The following is an 18,525-nucleotide window of genomic DNA, read 5'->3' as shown; positions in this document are numbered from 1 at the left end:
AAACAAAAAAATAATTTTCATTTAAAAAACTGTAAGTGCAATTTTTATAAAATATTTTTTTGTTCTAATTTACTTATTAAAAAAAATTAAAAACGTCTACTAACTTTAGTATTATTTTTTATTATAATAAAATCATTTAAGGAGATCCACGCGAAGTAGTCAAGTTTTTAAAACTTCCTGAAAATTTGTAAATTTAATCTACATAGCCTAATAATCAATAAAAAAATTAAAAAACAGTAGGTTTCCGGGATATTTAATGAAATAATTAGGTTTGAAAATTGTAATTTTTATTTATTTATTTATTTTATTTATTAAATTTTGATCCTAGAGCAAGTGCTCCCTAAGGACCATCAGAATTAAGTACATTACATAATGAGTACATATAAATTAATGTAATATTAGGATAATAGAATATAATAGATTAATTATAGAAATTATAACATGATAAGTAAAATGATAAATAGCATAATATAATAAGTGTTAATGAATATAATAATGACAAAAAATATTATTGTTATTGTTCTTGATTCTTCGCAACAATTCTTTGCACAGTTTTATATATTTCTATCAAAATGCCAATTAAAACACGCTACTCTAAACTCTTCAAATGTGCCTAATGCAACAATATCAGTAGTTAAATGTAGTTAAATGGAGGTTTCACCAGCCGTGTATTTGGTTAAGAATTTAATGCAATTAACGATTAAAAAAAAAATTTTTAACTTCCCGCTAAGAAAATCGAAGATTTTCAAAAATCGAGAAGTTATTGTTTTCACCCCGTTTTGCAAAAATCGAGTTTTTATCAGATCTCGACGTTTGAAGGTCACAGGAAGCTTCCCTGACTATCCCCGCGAGGTTGTCACGGTGTCTGTATGTATGTGAAAGTATGTGAAAGTATGTGAAAGTATGTGAACCGCTTATAACTTTTGAACGGCTTGACCGATTTCATCGCGGTTGGTGCCATTCGAAAGGGCTTGACTAAACTTAGATTTTGAAAACTATTTGGACCGATTCAGATCAATAGATTTTGAGAAACCTTTAAAAAACTGAAAAAAAAATTTTTTTCAAATGTGGTTTTTTTGGAATAACTTTTAAACGGCTTGATGGTTCAATTCCAAAAGCTAATCAGCTCTTAACCTCGAAAAACCACGTCGATCGCCATCAGTCCGGTCAAAATCGGTTGATTCGTTCGAGAGATATCGTGAACGAAAGAAAACCAAAAAAAGTTTTTTTTTGGAATAACTCCAAAATTCCTAGCGCGATCAATTCAAAATTTGAGATTCTTTGTGAGGCTTAAAAAACTGCGTCGAATGCTTCTAACCGCGTAAAAATCGGTTTATTCATTCAATTTTGTAATAATTTTTTTAATAAAAAAAAATTCTAAAAATTTTATTTTACAATTATTTTTTTATAAAAGGTAACAAAAATTTATGTATTTTATTCCTCTCATAAATTTACCTTTAATTTAATCTACTAGATGGCATTTTTTAGAAAATAATATCAATGACAACTAAATATATGATTTAACAGGATTTGAAAGGATTTAAACTGTTAAATACTGTCAAATGCTTGTAAATCCTCAAAATATAATTAATTAAGATTTAAGATGATTAAAAACCTTGAATACTACTGAATACTTTTAAATTCTAAAAATATGATTCATAATGATATAAAGCTACTTAAAATTTTGAATACTATTCAGTAATTTCCAGTGAACACAATTATGTCAAACTGACGTCAGAATGACGTCATGCTACGTCATGATTTACGTAAGCTGTAAGTCATATATAACTCATAGTTTTCCACTTCCTGATATAACTGATGTCAAAATTAATTACGCGGAAGAACATTTTTTGAAAGAAAATTAGGAAAACGGTTGACCCTAAAGGCCATCCCTGCAACTTCCCGCTAATTCCGTTAATACCTGGCCGCTTTTTTGAGCTCTTTGAGCTCAAAAGTACAATCTGTGTGTTGTTTTAAGCTCTCCGAGCTCAAAAAGATACCTTTTCTATGCTTTTGAGCTCTTTGAGGTCAAAAGTCTGATAGAAGTTTCATAGAACACTATTTTTTGAATGTTCATACCGCAATAACTTCTGAATGAATGAACCGATTTTTACGCGGTTGGCGGCATTCTACGCAGTTTTTTAAGCCTCATAAAGAATTTCTAAGTTTCAATTGTTCAAACTAGAAATTTCGGAGTAACTCTGAAAAAACACTTTTTTCGGTTTTCTTTCGGTCACGATATCTCTCGAACGAATCAACCGATTTTGACCGGATTGGCGGCGGTCAACGTGGTTTTTCAAGGTTAAGAGCTGATTAGTTTTTGGAATCGATCGGTTGAGCCGTTTAAAAGTTATCCCAAAAAAAACACTTCAGAAAAAATTTTTTTTCCTACTTTTTTTTAGATTTCTCCAAATTTCTCAAAATCTATCGGTCCGAATCGGTTCAAATTAACAGGAAATCTAAGTTTGGCGAAGCCCTTTCGAATGGCATCAACCGCGATGAAATCGGTTCAACCGTTCAAAAGTTATAAGAGGTTTACATACTTACACACACACACACATACGTACAGACATAGTGACACCCTCGCGGGAATAGTCAGGAAAGCTTCCTAGGACCTCAAAACGTCGAGATCTGATGAAAACTCGATTTTCGAAAAACGGGGTAAAACCAATAACTTCCCGATTTTTGAAAATTTTCAATTTTCTTAGCGGGAAGTTAAAAAAAAGTATTGAGACAAAGAAAAAAGTATTGAAAAATATTGGTTTTCTAGTCTATCTTATACTTTTCAATACTTTTTTCTTTGTCTCAATACTTTTTTTTATTCAGGGTTGGCACAATCCATCATTGACTAAAATTGACAATGATTAATATATTGAAATCCGAAAAATCGCACGTCGACATTAAATTTTTGGTTTAATATTTTTATACAATTAATTCAACGCATTTTAAGATATCTTGCAACTGTCAATCCTGTTTTATTTTTATCCAAGCTCCAGATTTTTAAATTTTAATAAGAAAATAAGGTTATTTTTTGCAACTTCTAAATAAATTAAATTGAAGATAATATTCATTTTCTAATCTTAAACAATAAAAACTCCAATCTACGACAAGAAAATTATTGAAAAAGTCATAATAAAACAGAATGATTAATTGTACATTTTATTAAATCAATACACGGAAAAAAAATTAGAAAAACGGTTGACCCTGAAGGCCATCCCTGCAACTTCCCGCTAATTCTATACTTAGGCGCTTAAAATTAGACCAATGACGTTTTTGAGCTCTTCGAGCTTAAAAATACAATTTATGGGTTATTTTGAGCTCTCCGAGCTCAAAGAGATGGCTTTCCTATGCTTTTGAGCTCTTTGAGCTCAAAAGTCTGATAGAGATTTGATAAGACACTATTTTTTGAATTTTTAAACCGCAATAACTTTTGAATGAATAAACCGATTTTCTCGCGGTTGGCAGCATTCGACGCAGTTTTTCAAGCCTAACAAAGAATCTCAAATTTTGAATCGATCGCGCTAGGAATTTTGGAGTTATTCCGAAAAAACACTTTTTTCGGTTTTCTTTCGTTCACGATATCTTTCGAACGAATCAACCGATTTTGACCGGACTGGTGGAGATCGACGTGGTTTTTTGAGGTTAAGAGCTGATTAGTTTTTGGAATTGAACCATCAAGCCGTTTAAAAGTTATTCCAAAAAAACCACATTTGAAAAAAATTTTTTTTTCAGTTTTTTGAAGATTTCTCAAAATCTATCGATCTGAATCGGTCCAAATAGTTTTCAAAATCTAAGTTTGGTCAAGCCCTTTCGAATGGCACCAACCGCGATGAAATCGGTTAAGCCGTTCAAAAGTTATAAGCGGTTCACATACTTTCACATACTTTCACATACTTTCACACACTCGCAGGGATAGTCAGGGAAGCTTTCTGTGATCTTCAAACGTCGAGATCTGATGAAAACTCGATTTTTGCAAAACGGGGTGAAAACAATAACTTCCCGATTTTTGAAAATCTTCGATTTTCTTAGCGGGAAGTTAAAAATTATAGGAACTTTCTCTATACATAATGAAAATAATTCCTATTACATTATGAAAAGTATTACTATAATATTTTGGAAACTATTCCCATATATTGTTGAAACTATTCCTATAATTGTATGAAAATGATTTCATTATGGAAATCATTTCCCTAATCGTAGTGGAATCGTTCTCATAAATTATGGGAAACATTCCTATTATTATAGGAAATATTCCCATCATTTTTGGTCATAGTTTCTATAATAGTGGAGAAAAAATTTTTATTAAACTTTGCGAATAGTTCCTATATTTCTCTTTCCGTGGATATAGGTTATACATTTTTTTACTATTAAATATGATTTCATTATTTCCAGCATACAACAGACATCTATAATGATTAACGGAAATATTAATTTCCTTTTTTTTTATCAAAAGTGACAGCTGAGTCACCTAAATGCATAATTAGAGATATCACACTAACACCTATCAATGATTATCATTTAAATACAAATAGTTTTAATAATGAAATATGTTTTTTTGTATGAAGACCGCTGATAATATTTTATACCGATATCAAAATTGATCGATAAATACGTTCACAACTATGTGAGTTGTAAGATAATAAATCTGTTGACGGTTTAAATCTATATACACAAGTGAATCTTTTGAGGTTTAACTTTGAAATTTGATAAGTGATAACAAGTTTCGTCAGCCTTAGTGCGATGAATCATGTTTTTTGATTATTTTTTCTCCACTATAAATAAACGATTGTCTCATTAGGTTCTTCAGTATAGTTTTTTCACGTTCTTACATAATACTGCAAAGTAACTCTCAAAAATGAAGATTCTTACATTATTAACTATAATATATTCACTACCTTTAATACATTCATGGGGAAACTGTCCACGGTATCATTACAAAAAACATCAATCCCGTGCCAAATTTTTATCAAAATTACCAGATTCACATCAATTGAACAATACAGCAATAGTCGGGACTGTTTCTTCTCTTGCAATCATCCAAAATGGTCAATGGAATTTGGGACAAACTCAAGAATTGAGTCTCGCAGATCAAATGAAATCCGGTGTACGACTTATTGAAATAAGTGTTCGTGCATCACCAGCTAATAACGATCTATTCCTCTATTCGCGTTCAGGGTATTTAAATACAACATTCAACTACGTATTAAAAGAGATAAATCGTTTTTTGACTACCAATCCTGGTGAATTCATGATATTGTATATACATCAAGAGATTGATTATTATGGTGCAAGTAAAAACAATTGTCGATTAATTGATCAGTTTAACTCATCAAGCGCAGGACAACGTTTGACATCAAATTGGAAACTAAATGACACGATTGGAGCACTTCGAGGTAAAATTTTACTAGCAACAAGCTCAACAACTTTTAATCAGTGTGCTGTCAATCTATATAAATATTGTGAGATTCAAGAAACAAAGGTAGCAAACTACATTAGTTTCTCACCACAACAAGCTAAATGGTACGCAGTCCAAAAATTACAAGCAGAAAGTTTTTCACTTAACAGAATGTGTTTTGTCAACTATGTGGTTGATCACGATGATATGTTTGGTCCACTCTACGCAAAAGAATCATACCCTAATACAGAAGATAAATGTGAAGAACCGTTGAATTATCGAATGGCAAAGTTCTATCGAAATCCTCATCGGGCTTTTATGGTCATTATGGCTGCTGACATTACTCAAGAGTTAATTGATCGTGTAATAATCACTAATTTTTTTAATTAAATTGCTTACAGTTGGATAATCCAACTGAGTATACCATATGAATTATTTGATTTTTTTTAACTATGGAATATTGATTATTGATAATATAAAGATACACAAAACTCTAATAAATATCGCTGTTATTATTAAATGGTAGTCATTGTTGCTTGAACGATTTAAAAAATTGCACAAATAAATTTTGAAAACATAACAATCTTTATTTTTTTTTTCTTTAATTATTTATTTATTTTATTTATTTAATATTGCTACCATTCTAATGTATACTATAATCTTTCAGTTCAAAAAACGCAAAACACGAGAGAGAAACGGTTTCGTAAAAATAATACTATCAAGTTTAACGGAAAGATTTTGAACAAATAATTCTAGCTTGGTAAAGTTAATGTTTAGGACTCTAACGTTCAGTGGTAGAACTAATAAATTGTTGTGACACAAAGAGTTATTCAGTTGAGTAGTCACCGGCACAAGTCAGACATTTTATCTGATTAAAATATTTTTTATGACTATTGTTAGGCCTACTTATGAAGGGTAATGGTACCTCTACCCTCCATAGGCTTATCACATTTGTGACACAGGTTGAAATTAAAGTAGTCAATAACATAACAGCATTGGTGACCGATGTATAATTTAAAATCGTTATTCTATTCAACTTCCCGCTAAGAAAATTGAAAATTTTCCAAAAATCGGAAAGTTATTGTTTTTACCCCGTTTTTCGAAAATCGAGTTTTCATCAGATCTCGACATTTTGAAGTCTTAGGAAGCTTCCCTGACTATTCCCGCGATGGTATCTGTATGTATATATATATTAGGGTGTGTCAATTTTAGGCGACTTTTTTTTTTCAACGAAAAAACAGGCTGAAAACTTGCATGAAGGTGAGAACAGAATCCTGTTCAAAGCGGAGCTCTTAATATTAATATTTAGAGGTGTCTGTCCCTAATTTTTCATTTCCCATTTAAATAACATAGGAAAAAAAATTCTTTTTTTTGTTTATTTTTCTAGCTCGGCATACGCACCTCATATATATAAGTCAATAGCATATTATTGTAGAGAATTCAACGCTCTACAAAAAAGGTCTCTTACACTTTTATCATAAAGACAGCACGGAAAAAAGTAAACTGTAATAAATAACAGTCGACTTATAATAAGTAATGATCAACTGCTAAAAATTACCATTTCAAACAGTAAAATCGTGATTTTACTATTCATTTTATAATATTTACCATTTAAACGTTACAATTTACTCTTTACATGGAAGAAAATACTATTTCAAACAGTAATATTTTCTATGTAAATGTCTAAAATGTTAAAGTATAATAATTAAGAATTCAGACTTTGATATTTATCATTTGGTACCTAAAAAATGATCTTATGATATGTAAAAAGTATAAAATAAAGTTAGTAAATTTCTAATACAAGCAACGTCAATATTTACAAAGTAAAATGGTAAATTTTAAACGCAACGCTAAAAATCAAACTGTAATTATTGACTTGCTTGGACTGGTAAAATGTATATTTTAAAAGTATAATTTTTACTGTTTCAAATGTTAAATTCTCCCAGAGTGAGACCCTCTTTTCTTTCATCTGAGTTCCCCTTCTCCTCATAATATCGACTATATATTGAAATGGCAATTTTTACTGTTTGAAACTGTAATTTTTTAAGATGATAGAGTCGTTATTTACTATAGTGACAGCTACTAATCACTTATTTTGGATATTAAATTATAAATTGTGGCTTTTATACTTTCTACATTAAGTTCTGTAATATTTATATTTTCGCCACCCCGATGTCCGCTTTACTGTTTGAAACTATAAAAATTAACCGGAATCCGAGTGAATATTACAGTTTACTTTTCTCTGTGAGCCGTTCTAGAGTTATTCAGACGTAAACTTCTAAATGTATAAAATTTTGATTATTCAAGTATCAAACTGATATAAATTAATTTATTACTGTCTTAAAAGTTATTTTTATATGTAGAATTGGTTCTGATGCGCTAACATTTTCATAAAGCTTAAAAAAAATTACTCATGTATCAAATTTTTTTCTTCTTTATTTTATTTACTGTAAGAAAATTATTATTATGATTATTATTAATGATATACATTATTATTAATGATTATTCGTTAATTTATTCAAGAATTATTGCACTTCGAAAGTTCAAAAAATAGTGTTCTATGAAACTTTTATCAGACTTTTGACTTGAAGAGCTCAAAAACCTCATAAGTGCAATTTTAAGCGCTTAGATATGGAATTAGCGGAAGTTGCAGGGATGGCCTTTAGGGTCAACCGTTTTCCAGATTTTTTTGTGATAAATGAGCGTTATGAGACGTGCACTTTTCTGATTTTCCAAACTTATCTTTTCTCTCCGTGTAGAGTAATAAATTGTTAATTCCGTGAAACTTTTCAAAAATTTAATTCATTCAACTCGGATCATGATTTTCTTACAGTAAATGAAATAAAGAAGAAAAACATTTGATACATGAGTAATTTTTTTTTAGCTTTATGAAAATATTAGCGCATCAGAACCAATTATCCATATAAAAATAATTTTTAAGACAGTAATAAATTAATTTGTATCAGTTTAATACTTGAATAATCAAAATTTTATACATTTAGAAGTTTACGTCTGAATAACTTTAGAACGGCTGTCTTTATGATAAAAGTGTAAGAGACCTTTTTTGTAGAGCGTTAAATTCTCTACAAGAATATGCTATGGACTTATATATATGAAGTGCGTATGCCGAGCTAGAAAAATAAACAAAAAAAAGAATTTTTTTTCCTATGTTATTTAAATGGGAAATGAAAAATTAGGGACAGACACCTCTAAATATTAATATTAAGAGCTCCGTTTTGAACTGGCTTCTGTTCTCACCTTCATGCAAGTTTTCAGCCTGTTTTTTCGTTGAAAAAAAAAAGTCGCCTAAAATTGACACACCCTAATATATATATATATATATGGGGCATTTCATACCGAATCGGCCACTTTTTTAGGTCGACCTTTCCAATTTTTTTGAAAATTTTATATGCTTTTAATACCGTCAAAGAATACCTTCATGAATTTTTTCAAATTTTTTTTGACCACGCGTTTCTGAGATAATGATTTTTTTAAAAAAAAAAACCTCTTTGATCTTTAATTTATTTCTATTTTTTTTTAAGTTTTAAGCAAAAAAAAAAAACATTTTTTTGAAATGTATGCCCTCTTCGATTTTTTTGATGAAATTCTCAAAAAAACTTGAACGAATATATAAAGTTTTTAGACCAATCCGATCGTGGACAGACGTGATTCAAAAATCGGGAAGTTATTGTTTTCACCCCGTTTTGCAAAAATCGAGTTTTCATCAGATCTCGACGTTTGAAGGTCACAGGAAGCTTCCCTGACTATCCCCGCGAGGTTGTCACTATGTCTGTATGTATGTGTGTGTGTGTGTGTGTGTGTAAGTATGTGAATCACTTATAACTTTTGAACGGTTGAACCGATTTCATCGCGGTTGGTGCCATTCGAAAGGGCTTCGCCAAACTTAGATTTCCTGAGAATTTGAACCGATTCGGACCGATAGATTTTGAGAAATTTTGAAAAATCTCAAAAAAAATTAGAAAAAAATCATTTTTGAAAGTGGTTTTTTTGGAATATCTTTTAAACGGCTCGATCGATCAATTTCAAAAACTAATCAGCTCTTAACGTCAAAAAACCACGCCGATCGGCGCTAATCCGGTCAAAATCGGTTGATTCGTTGGAGAGATAGCGTGAACGAAATAAAACCGAAAACCGAAAACTGTTTTTTTCACATAACTTCGTCATTTCTTCTCGGATCGTTTTTGATGATATAGAATAATTTCAGAGGTTAAAAAACCGCGTCGATTGCCGCCAAAAACGTGGAAATCGGTTGATTAGTTCGACAGATATCCTCGACGAAATATTTGGAAATAAGGATTTTTTCAACATAACTTCGACATTTTTTGGAATAACTTTCAAACAGCTCTACCGATCGATTCCAAAAACTAATCAGCTCTTAACATCATAAAACCACGTCGATTGCCACCAAGCTGGTCAAAATCGGTTGATTCGTTCGAGAGATATCGTGAACGAAAGAAAACCGAAAAAAGTGTTTTTTCAGAGTTACTCCGAAATTTATAGTTTGACCAATTGAAACTTAGAAATTCTTTATGAGGCTTAAAAAACTGCGTAGAATGCCGCCAACCGCGTAAAAATCGGTTCATTCATTCAAAAGTTATTGCGGTATGAACATTGAAAAAATAGTGTTCTATGAAACTTCTATCAGACTTTTGAGCTCAAAGAGCTCAAAAGCATAGAAAAGGTATCTTTTTGAGCTCGGAGAGCTTAAAACAACACACAGATTGTACTTTTGAGCTCGAAGAGCTCAAAAAAGCGGCCAGGTATTAACGGAATTAGCGGGAAGTTGCAGGGATGGCCTTTAGGGTCAACCGTTTTCCTAATTTTTTTTCTTAATTCAAAAAATTTTTTTTTGAAATTGCATGTATTTACTTTAACACTCTCATGTATGTGCTCGGATAATTATTTTTTTGACATATCAACCGTGAAGGTTGGATTTTCAAGCAACACACAGAGGGCGCAAAGAATACGATTTCTGACAATTTTAACTTTGTAATTACCATTTATGTAATTAGTCTATCTTATCAATTCTTGTTAATGTACTAACTCTATAAATATGTACGTTAAAATTTTATCTTTATGACCAGAAACGTGTTAAAAATCACGTACCTTTTATTCCAGGAATAAAATGATGGCCAGTCATACTTTTGCCTCAACACTAACTACAGTTGATAAATTTTATAAAAATGTTTTCCATGACTACAAAAAATTTACTAATCTTAATTAACGTTTTATTTATTGCAGTAAAAATAAACTGTACAATAATTCCGTTTGAAAAATTATCACTCGGCGATACAATAGATGAAACATCTGCTGTAGTCTATGGAAACATTATAAATTCCAATAAAAAAATACCTTCCATCGTTAAATCATTGACAAAATCAGTTAAAAATCTTCCAACGTGGTCAACAGCACAATTCACATGTTCAAAAACTCTAAACTTAATTTTTGAAGATTCTCTTGAAGAAAAAAACTTGTTTAAGAAATTCGACAAGCGGAAACTCAATTATCAATTATTTGATATTGATAAAAAATATTTAAATAATAATCACATGTGTTTGCTATTCGAATTGTGTAAATCGGAGAAACAAACTTACGAACAATTTGTTAATTTCTTTGAAGAAAAATATTTTGATAAATATTATGATGATTATTATTGGTACCATGATAATCGTCCCAAAGGAAAACATATTGAGATTCTTAAATTTATTAGAGGCAATGAAACTCATTTTGTATCGGCTATTCACAATGGAGATTGTTTATTTCAGGTATAAATATTTTTTATTTTTTGCACAAAAAATTTTTTTATTTGTACTTTAGAAAAATTTTTTTTTATTTCTATGATTAGATGAGTTAAAAATAAATCAAGCACGTGGTTTTTTTAATTTCTTACTTTACTAGACTGAGAAAAAAATTATTTTTGAAAAAAATTGGCATTGTAATAAAAAATTAATTTTTAAATTTCATTTCTTAGTTGGAGAAATAAAAAATTTTTTTTGTTAAAAAAAATTTTTTTATTTGGAATAAAATAATTTTAGATAGAAAACTTGCAAATTTTCTTTAATTTTAATTTTATCTCTAAAAATAAAATTGTTTAAAATTTAAAACTTCCGTGACTTGTGAACTATAAATAAATGAAATTTTGCTTTAGTAAATAATTAATTTTGTTAAATTGCACTGTACTTTCTTAAATATTGACATTTTTTAAGATGTGAGCTCATCTTGACGTTACACTCATCAAGAGCTTTCATTTGAGTACCCACATGCATTTTTGATATATTTTTCACATATACATATATATAATATATATAAATATATGAAAAATTGATGTGGGTAATCCAATGAAAGGTCTCAAAGAGTGTAATGTTGGGGTGAGCTTATATTTTAAAAAATGTCAATAGTTCACAAGATATCTGTTAAAATTGCACTGTACTTTATTAAATATTGATATTCTAAAGATATAACCTCATCTTGATGTTACACTCATCAAGAGCTTTTATTTGAATACCCGGATGGCATTTTTGATATATTGTTCATATATACATATATATAATATATATAAATATATCAAATATATGAAAAATTGATGTGGGTACTCAAATGAAAGGTCTCAAAGAGTGTAATGTTGGGGTGAGCTTATATTTTGAAAAATGTCAATAGTTCACAAGATATCTGTTAAAATTGCACTATACTTTATTAAATATTGATATTTTAAAGATATAAGCTCATCTTGATATTACAGTCATCAAGAGCTTTCATTTGAGTACCCACATGGCATTTTTGATATATTTTTCATATATACATATATATAATATATATAAATATATGAAAAATTGATGTGGGTACTCCAATGAAAGGTCTCAAAGAGTGTAATGTTGGGGTGAGCTTATATTTTGAAAAATGTCAATAGTTCACAAGATATCTGTTAAAATTGCACTGTACTTTATTAAATATTGATATTCTAAAGATATAACCTCATCTTGATGTTACACTCATCAAGAGCTTTTATTTGAATACCCACATGGCATTTTTGATATATTGTTCATATATACATATATATAATATATATAAATATATCAAATATATGAAAAATTGATGTGGGTACTCAAATGAAAGGTCTCAAAGAGTGTAATGTTGGGGTGAGCTTATATTTTGAAAAATGTCAATAGTTCACAAGATATCTGTTAAAATTGCACTATACTTTATTAAATATTGATATTTTAAAGATATAAGCTCATCTTGATGTTACACTCATCAAGAGCTTTCATTTGAGTATCCACATGGCATTTTTGATATATTTTTCATATATACATATATATAATATATATAAATATATAAAATATATGAAAAATTGATGTGGGTACTCAAATGAAAGGTCTCGATGAGTATAATGTCAGGGTGAGCTTATATCTTTAAAAATGTCAATAGTTCACCAGATACAATGTCATTTCTTAATTATTGACATTTTTTAAGATATAAACTCATTTCGATGTTACACTTATCGAGACCTTTAATTTAAGTACCCACATGGCATTTTTTATATATCTTATATATATGGTATTTATAAAATATATAAATATATAAAATATATGAAAAATTGATGTGAGTACTCAAATGAAAGGTCTCGATGAGTGTAACATCAAAATGAGCTTATATCTTTAAAAATGTCAATAGTTTACAAGATACAAGGTCATTTCGTAATTATGTATCTAGAGATTTTTTGAATGCAGCCTGTAAAATTTTTTTGGATATTTTTAAAATATAAATATCAAATTTAAAAAAAAATTGTCTTCTGAAGAAATAAAATTTAATAAAATATCTTAACCCTTAATAATAAAATCAATTTTTTTTCTAAACTAACAAATATTCTAATTTTCAGATTTTCATCTTCAACACTGAACCAGAAAATTCTTCAGAAGAAATTGATTATTTAAAAAAAACGCCAGAGTACACAAGTAAAATAATATTGGCGAGTAATAATCATATCTTTGAAGAATCACTGAAGTACTACTTAAATACTTCAGATAATTTACTATTCAATTTTCCAAATTTTCCATTAAGCATAAAAAGTGACGTCTTAAATTATTTATCACTAGATAATACAATGAGCATCGAACTAACTGTGCTACCTAAATTGCCAAGATCGTTAGAGTTTAAAGAAGATAAAATTGAGTTGCCAAAAAATCGATCAAATTTGGTGGAACTAAAACCGGGTGATAGCTTCAATATCAACGATCTGCAATCAAATTCAGTGTTGAAAAGTAGAAACATGCTGGATTTTAAGATTTTTGACAAGATAAAACACAGCAACCCGGACAGTCTTCAAATAACAAATTATTCCGACATAAGTATGGATAAATCATCATTATCTTGTCGCGAATTCGTAACAAAGTTCTATAACGATGATAATGATAAGGATATTGAAAGGTTGAAACCTTTTAATTGCTTGCTTCAAGAAAAATCTTACGGGATTGATGAAAAATTTTTTAATGAAAATTATATACGCGATGAAATAAAAATCTGTTCGGTTCTTGAAGAACAAAAAATGGGTATTGATCCCTTGGAAATTGTTTATTTGAATGAAAAGTCTATTGATTTGGATTATAATATTTTTGAAAATGAAAATGTTGTACTGAGATTTCAAAAAAGTAATGAAACTCATTATGTTTCGTCGATTCAATTTGGTGACTGCTTATATCAGGTAATTAATAGGGCTGTACAATTTGGCCGGTTAGGCCGGCTAAAAAAGTTAGCTAAGTTAATTAGCCAGTTAGCTGGCCAGCTTAGCTAATTTAACCGATTAGCCGAATTAGCTTAGCTAATTAGCCAACGGCTTAACCGGTTAACCTAGCTTAACTCAGCTAATTAGCCAACTGCTAAACCGGTTAAATAGCTCATTTTTTACCGGAATAGTTAATTTTTTCACCTTTGTTATCATGTATGTTGATGCGCCAAAAATATTTACAATTTTTTCTGTTGACCAACTTGATGGTAGTACAGATAATATTTGCATTTTTTTATTATTGAGAGTAACGAAATTAAATAATTATTTAATTTAACATCATTCGAAGTTTAAAAAAAAAAAAAAATTTTTTTTCCCAAATTCAAAAATTTATATCTTCGAAAAAAAAAAGAACACCCTCTTGAAAATTTCAGAATATTTTAAGATTAGTAAGAGGTACTCTGTAAAAAAAATGAGCCAAAAATTTCATAGCGAGCTTTGATTTTCACGATTTTTTAAATTTCAAAATTTTCCCACTTTTTGATTTTTCAAAAATTTTACCCAAAAAAAAAAAAATTTTTATAGTCCTAAGTATCCCCTTTAAAATGAACTTTGGTCCATGTCTGTAACTAAAATAGTTTCCGAGATATTACAAAAATAAATTTGAAAAACCTGAAAATGGTGAAATTTTTAATTTTGCATAACTTTTCGAAAAAAATTTTCAGAATTTTCTCCTTTGGCACAACTTTATTTTATGATAAAAGCAAACTTGTGGCCAAATTTCATCCAAATCGGAAAGGGTCGATTCCAACTATTGGTCGATTTGACATGGAATGACCCACTTAATAAATTATTCTATTACTGTTTTCTATTTAAAAAAAAAAATTAATTAATTCATAGGTCATTAAATTACTTTACTCTCGTTTTTTCTGTTGTTCTTCATGATTTTTTTCCCAAAAAACGAGGTCAACATTAATTTCAATACTTATTCGTACCTCAGTATACAACAAAAAGCATATAAAAAATGAGCTATTTAACCGGTTTAGCAGTTGGCTAATTAGCTGAGTTAAGCTAGGTTAACCGGTTAAGCCGTTGGCTAATTAGCTAAGCTAATTCGGCTAATCGATTAAATTAGCTAAGCTGGCCAGCTAACTGGCTAATTAACTTAGCTAACTTTTTTAGCCGGCCTAACCGGCCAAATTGTACAGCCCTATTAATTAACTTATAAAATTTTATTTTTATTTTATTTAATTAATAATGAAACTATGATACTAAATTCAGCCGACATTTTTAATTTTTCTGCATTTATTAAATTAGAACCAAAAAATATTTTGCACTTACAATTTTTCAAATTCAATTTTTTTGTAACTTTGACGCAGTTTTTGAAGCCCAAAAAATGTGTACATGGTTTTATTATGATTTTTCCGCACCCTTTAAAGTTATTTTAAAAAAAACATAAAAATTCAAATTTTCTTTTTTAATTTTTTCGGAAAAATTTTCAATTTTCTTAGCGGGAAGTTAAAAAAATTTTTTATTTTTTAAATTCTTAAACTTAATTTTCATAATAAAATTGTTTAATTTTTACGATCCTTAAATTCAAAGACAACTAATAATTAAAAAAATTTTTTAAACAAATAAATTATAGAAAAAAAAATTTATTTAAAAAAAATTCTTTAGAAACTCTAAAAAATTATAAATGCAATTTTTTAAAAATTATTTTCTGGATCTAACTCCTTTTTCAAGATAAATAAAAAAATTTTCAAGTGTCTGTTAATTTTAATGTCAAAATTTTAATGAAAAATGACAATAAAGTTAGCCGAAATCTAAAAATTTTTAGAATTTTTTTTATTGACAAAAATATTAATAGAAAATTAATTTAAAAAATTTCACATGTAGAAAGTTTTAAAAATTATACGTGCAATTTTGTAAAATTATTTTTTTTGTTCTAATTTAATTAATAAAAAAAAAATCATTAATGAAAATTAAATTAGCCGATATCTAAAAATTTTTATTTTATTTATTTTATTGAAAAAAAATTTTTTTTCAATTTCACATTTAGAAAATTTGAAAAATTATATGTGGAATTTTTTTAATTGTAATTTAATTGATGAAAAATTTTTGTTGGCTAATTTTAGTATCATAAATTTTTATACTAATATTGTAATAATTTTTTTTTTTTTTCAGGGATTAGTGTACAGTTCAGATGATCAAAAAAAGCCTGTTCATAAAGGAAAAATATTGTCTGCTAGCAGAAATAGTAAACTTGAAAAAACGATTGAAGATTATTTAAATGATAGTAAAATTGATAGTCTTTATAATATTTATTCTAATGAAAAATTAAAAAATGAAATAATTGAAAAATTAGAAAAAGAAGCGGTCGTAAATATTGATTTACGTTCGATTAACAAAAAGCGCTCTCTACCATTATTAACTCTAAGTGAATATAATAATTTAAAAAAAAATTCATCTGAAAATTTACCTATTAAGAACTCCGAAGTATCACAAGAATTATTAACTGCAATTTTTAAAAATTTGTCAGAACCAAATGAAGCTTTCAAAACTTTTACTCCAGACTTGCTTACTCCAACGTTTAAAAATATGTCTCAAGGTTTATTTCCTGGAGCGTTAGAAAATTTATCTAATGAAATTCCAGGGAATTTACCGGATGATGCTTCCAAAAATTCAACACAAGAATTTCTAATTGATACTTTTAATAATTTTTTAGAGAATTCTATATCTACTATAGAAATTTTAGAGGGAAAAAATTCATCACAAGAATTGCTAACTGATACTGTTAACAATTCTTCACAGAATTCTAGTACAGAAATTTTAAAGAAAAAAAATTCATCAAATTCAATGCAACCTTCATTACTAAATATAATTTTAACAGCTGTCTATGTATTGTTAAATATTAATAACATTTCAACTGACAATTTCTGAAAAATTTTTAGCTGTTGCAATTTTTATCTTTAGAATAAAATTTATATACTTTAAAAATGACTTTATTTATATGGAAAACAAATTTAATTTTTTAAATAATTGATATTGTTTATAAAAATTAATTTATTGATAAATTAATCTCAAAAATCATTAAAATTATATACATAATTAATAATTAAGAAATGTTTAAAAAAATAAAAGTTATTTTATATCAATTACTTTATTTTCATTTATTTATTTTTATTTTTAACTTCCCGCTAAGAAAATCGAAGATTTTCAAAATTCGGGAAGTTATTGGTTTCACCCCGTTTTGCGAAAATTGAGTTTTCATCAGATCTCAACGTTTTAAGGTCACAGGAAGCTTTCCTGACTATTCCCGCGATGGTGTCCGTGCGGCTGTATGTATATATTTTTATTTTTTTCCTTAGGGGGGGGGGGGGAAATCCTTTTTACGGATTCTAGGCATAGCTATTTGGCCTGGATATGTGGTGACTCGACGCAGCGTCATACTAAAACTCAACGCTGACGCCCCTACCCACTAAACCCTAAACCCCTTTCTCTTCTATCCTCTGATCCCCCATGGTACCGCCGTAAGGCATTTCTTCGCGGGGGGAGGAATTAGCTGCCGCTAGGGATGGTAAAATCGATTCCGATTCTACCCGAGAATCGATTCTGTGGTCAAAAAACTCGATTATTTACCCTGATAGCCAAGTTGGCCGCAACTTTCTGCCAATCTACTGCCGCAACTTGTCACCAAGTTGGCGGCAAAAGTTGCTTCTGAAACATTTTCACACCAAGTTGACGACAAGTTTCTCAAGAAATTTGGCGACATATTGCGGCAGTAGATTGGGCTCTTTTTTCTCAGAAATTTGTCGCCAACTTGACGCCAACAGTTACAAATTCGAAAGTTGACCGCAAGTTGTCGCTAAGTTGGTGGCAACTATCTGACACCAACTTGGTTGGTCTGAAACTCTGGCTATCAGGGTAAACTCGATTTCCAGTTATCAGAATCGATCTAGAATCGATTCTTAGTGATCGAGTCTATAATTTATTTTAATGCCGGAGTAATAACACTATAGCATCAATATATTAAATAAAAAATGGCCCAAAGTAATTTTATATTTCATTATGAAAATATTTTAAATTTAGCGCTCTCTGTGCGTTCGCATTCAATCGGATTTCGTTCAATTTAAATATTTGAGAAAATTTTTATTTTCATTTGTATATGATTTTAATATGGTATTGAAATCTTGTCTGTATAGGTGAAATTTTGAAAAAAGAAATTAAGTCATCGAAAACTCTTGTGATTACCTGCGAAAATAATCTTACAGATCATCAACCATCTTCAGGTAGTAATGATCTGTGGGATTTTTTAGACGACGCTGTGCAACACAACATTCAAGTCGCTGACAGTGATGAAGCAGGCGGTCTGCCTATCGAACTTATGTAG

The 18,525-nt window shown here is 28.9% G+C and overlaps 1 protein-coding gene across 1 annotated transcript in view; it reads left to right on the top strand.

The window, feature by feature from the left end:
• The window catches only part of LOC123267185, a 20,157-nt gene extending 1,632 nt beyond the window's left edge, over positions 1–18,525 (top strand). Inside the window, exons 2-6 of the mRNA XM_044731726.1 lie at positions 10,535–10,580; positions 10,658–11,181; positions 13,293–14,114; positions 16,320–17,033; positions 18,364–18,525. Coding sequence (XP_044587661.1) covers positions 10,966–11,181; positions 13,293–14,114; positions 16,320–17,033; positions 18,364–18,525 — 1,914 coding nt within the window. The 5' untranslated portion in view covers positions 10,535–10,580; positions 10,658–10,965. The remainder of the gene's footprint in view (positions 1–10,534; positions 10,581–10,657; positions 11,182–13,292; positions 14,115–16,319; positions 17,034–18,363) is intronic.

Source organism: Cotesia glomerata, linkage group LG6 (genome assembly GCF_020080835.1).
Source record: "Cotesia glomerata isolate CgM1 linkage group LG6, MPM_Cglom_v2.3, whole genome shotgun sequence".
NCBI classification, from domain to species: domain Eukaryota; kingdom Metazoa; phylum Arthropoda; class Insecta; order Hymenoptera; family Braconidae; genus Cotesia; species Cotesia glomerata.
Note: the sequence above shows the minus strand (reverse complement) of the source record. Positions and strands in the feature narration are given on the sequence as shown.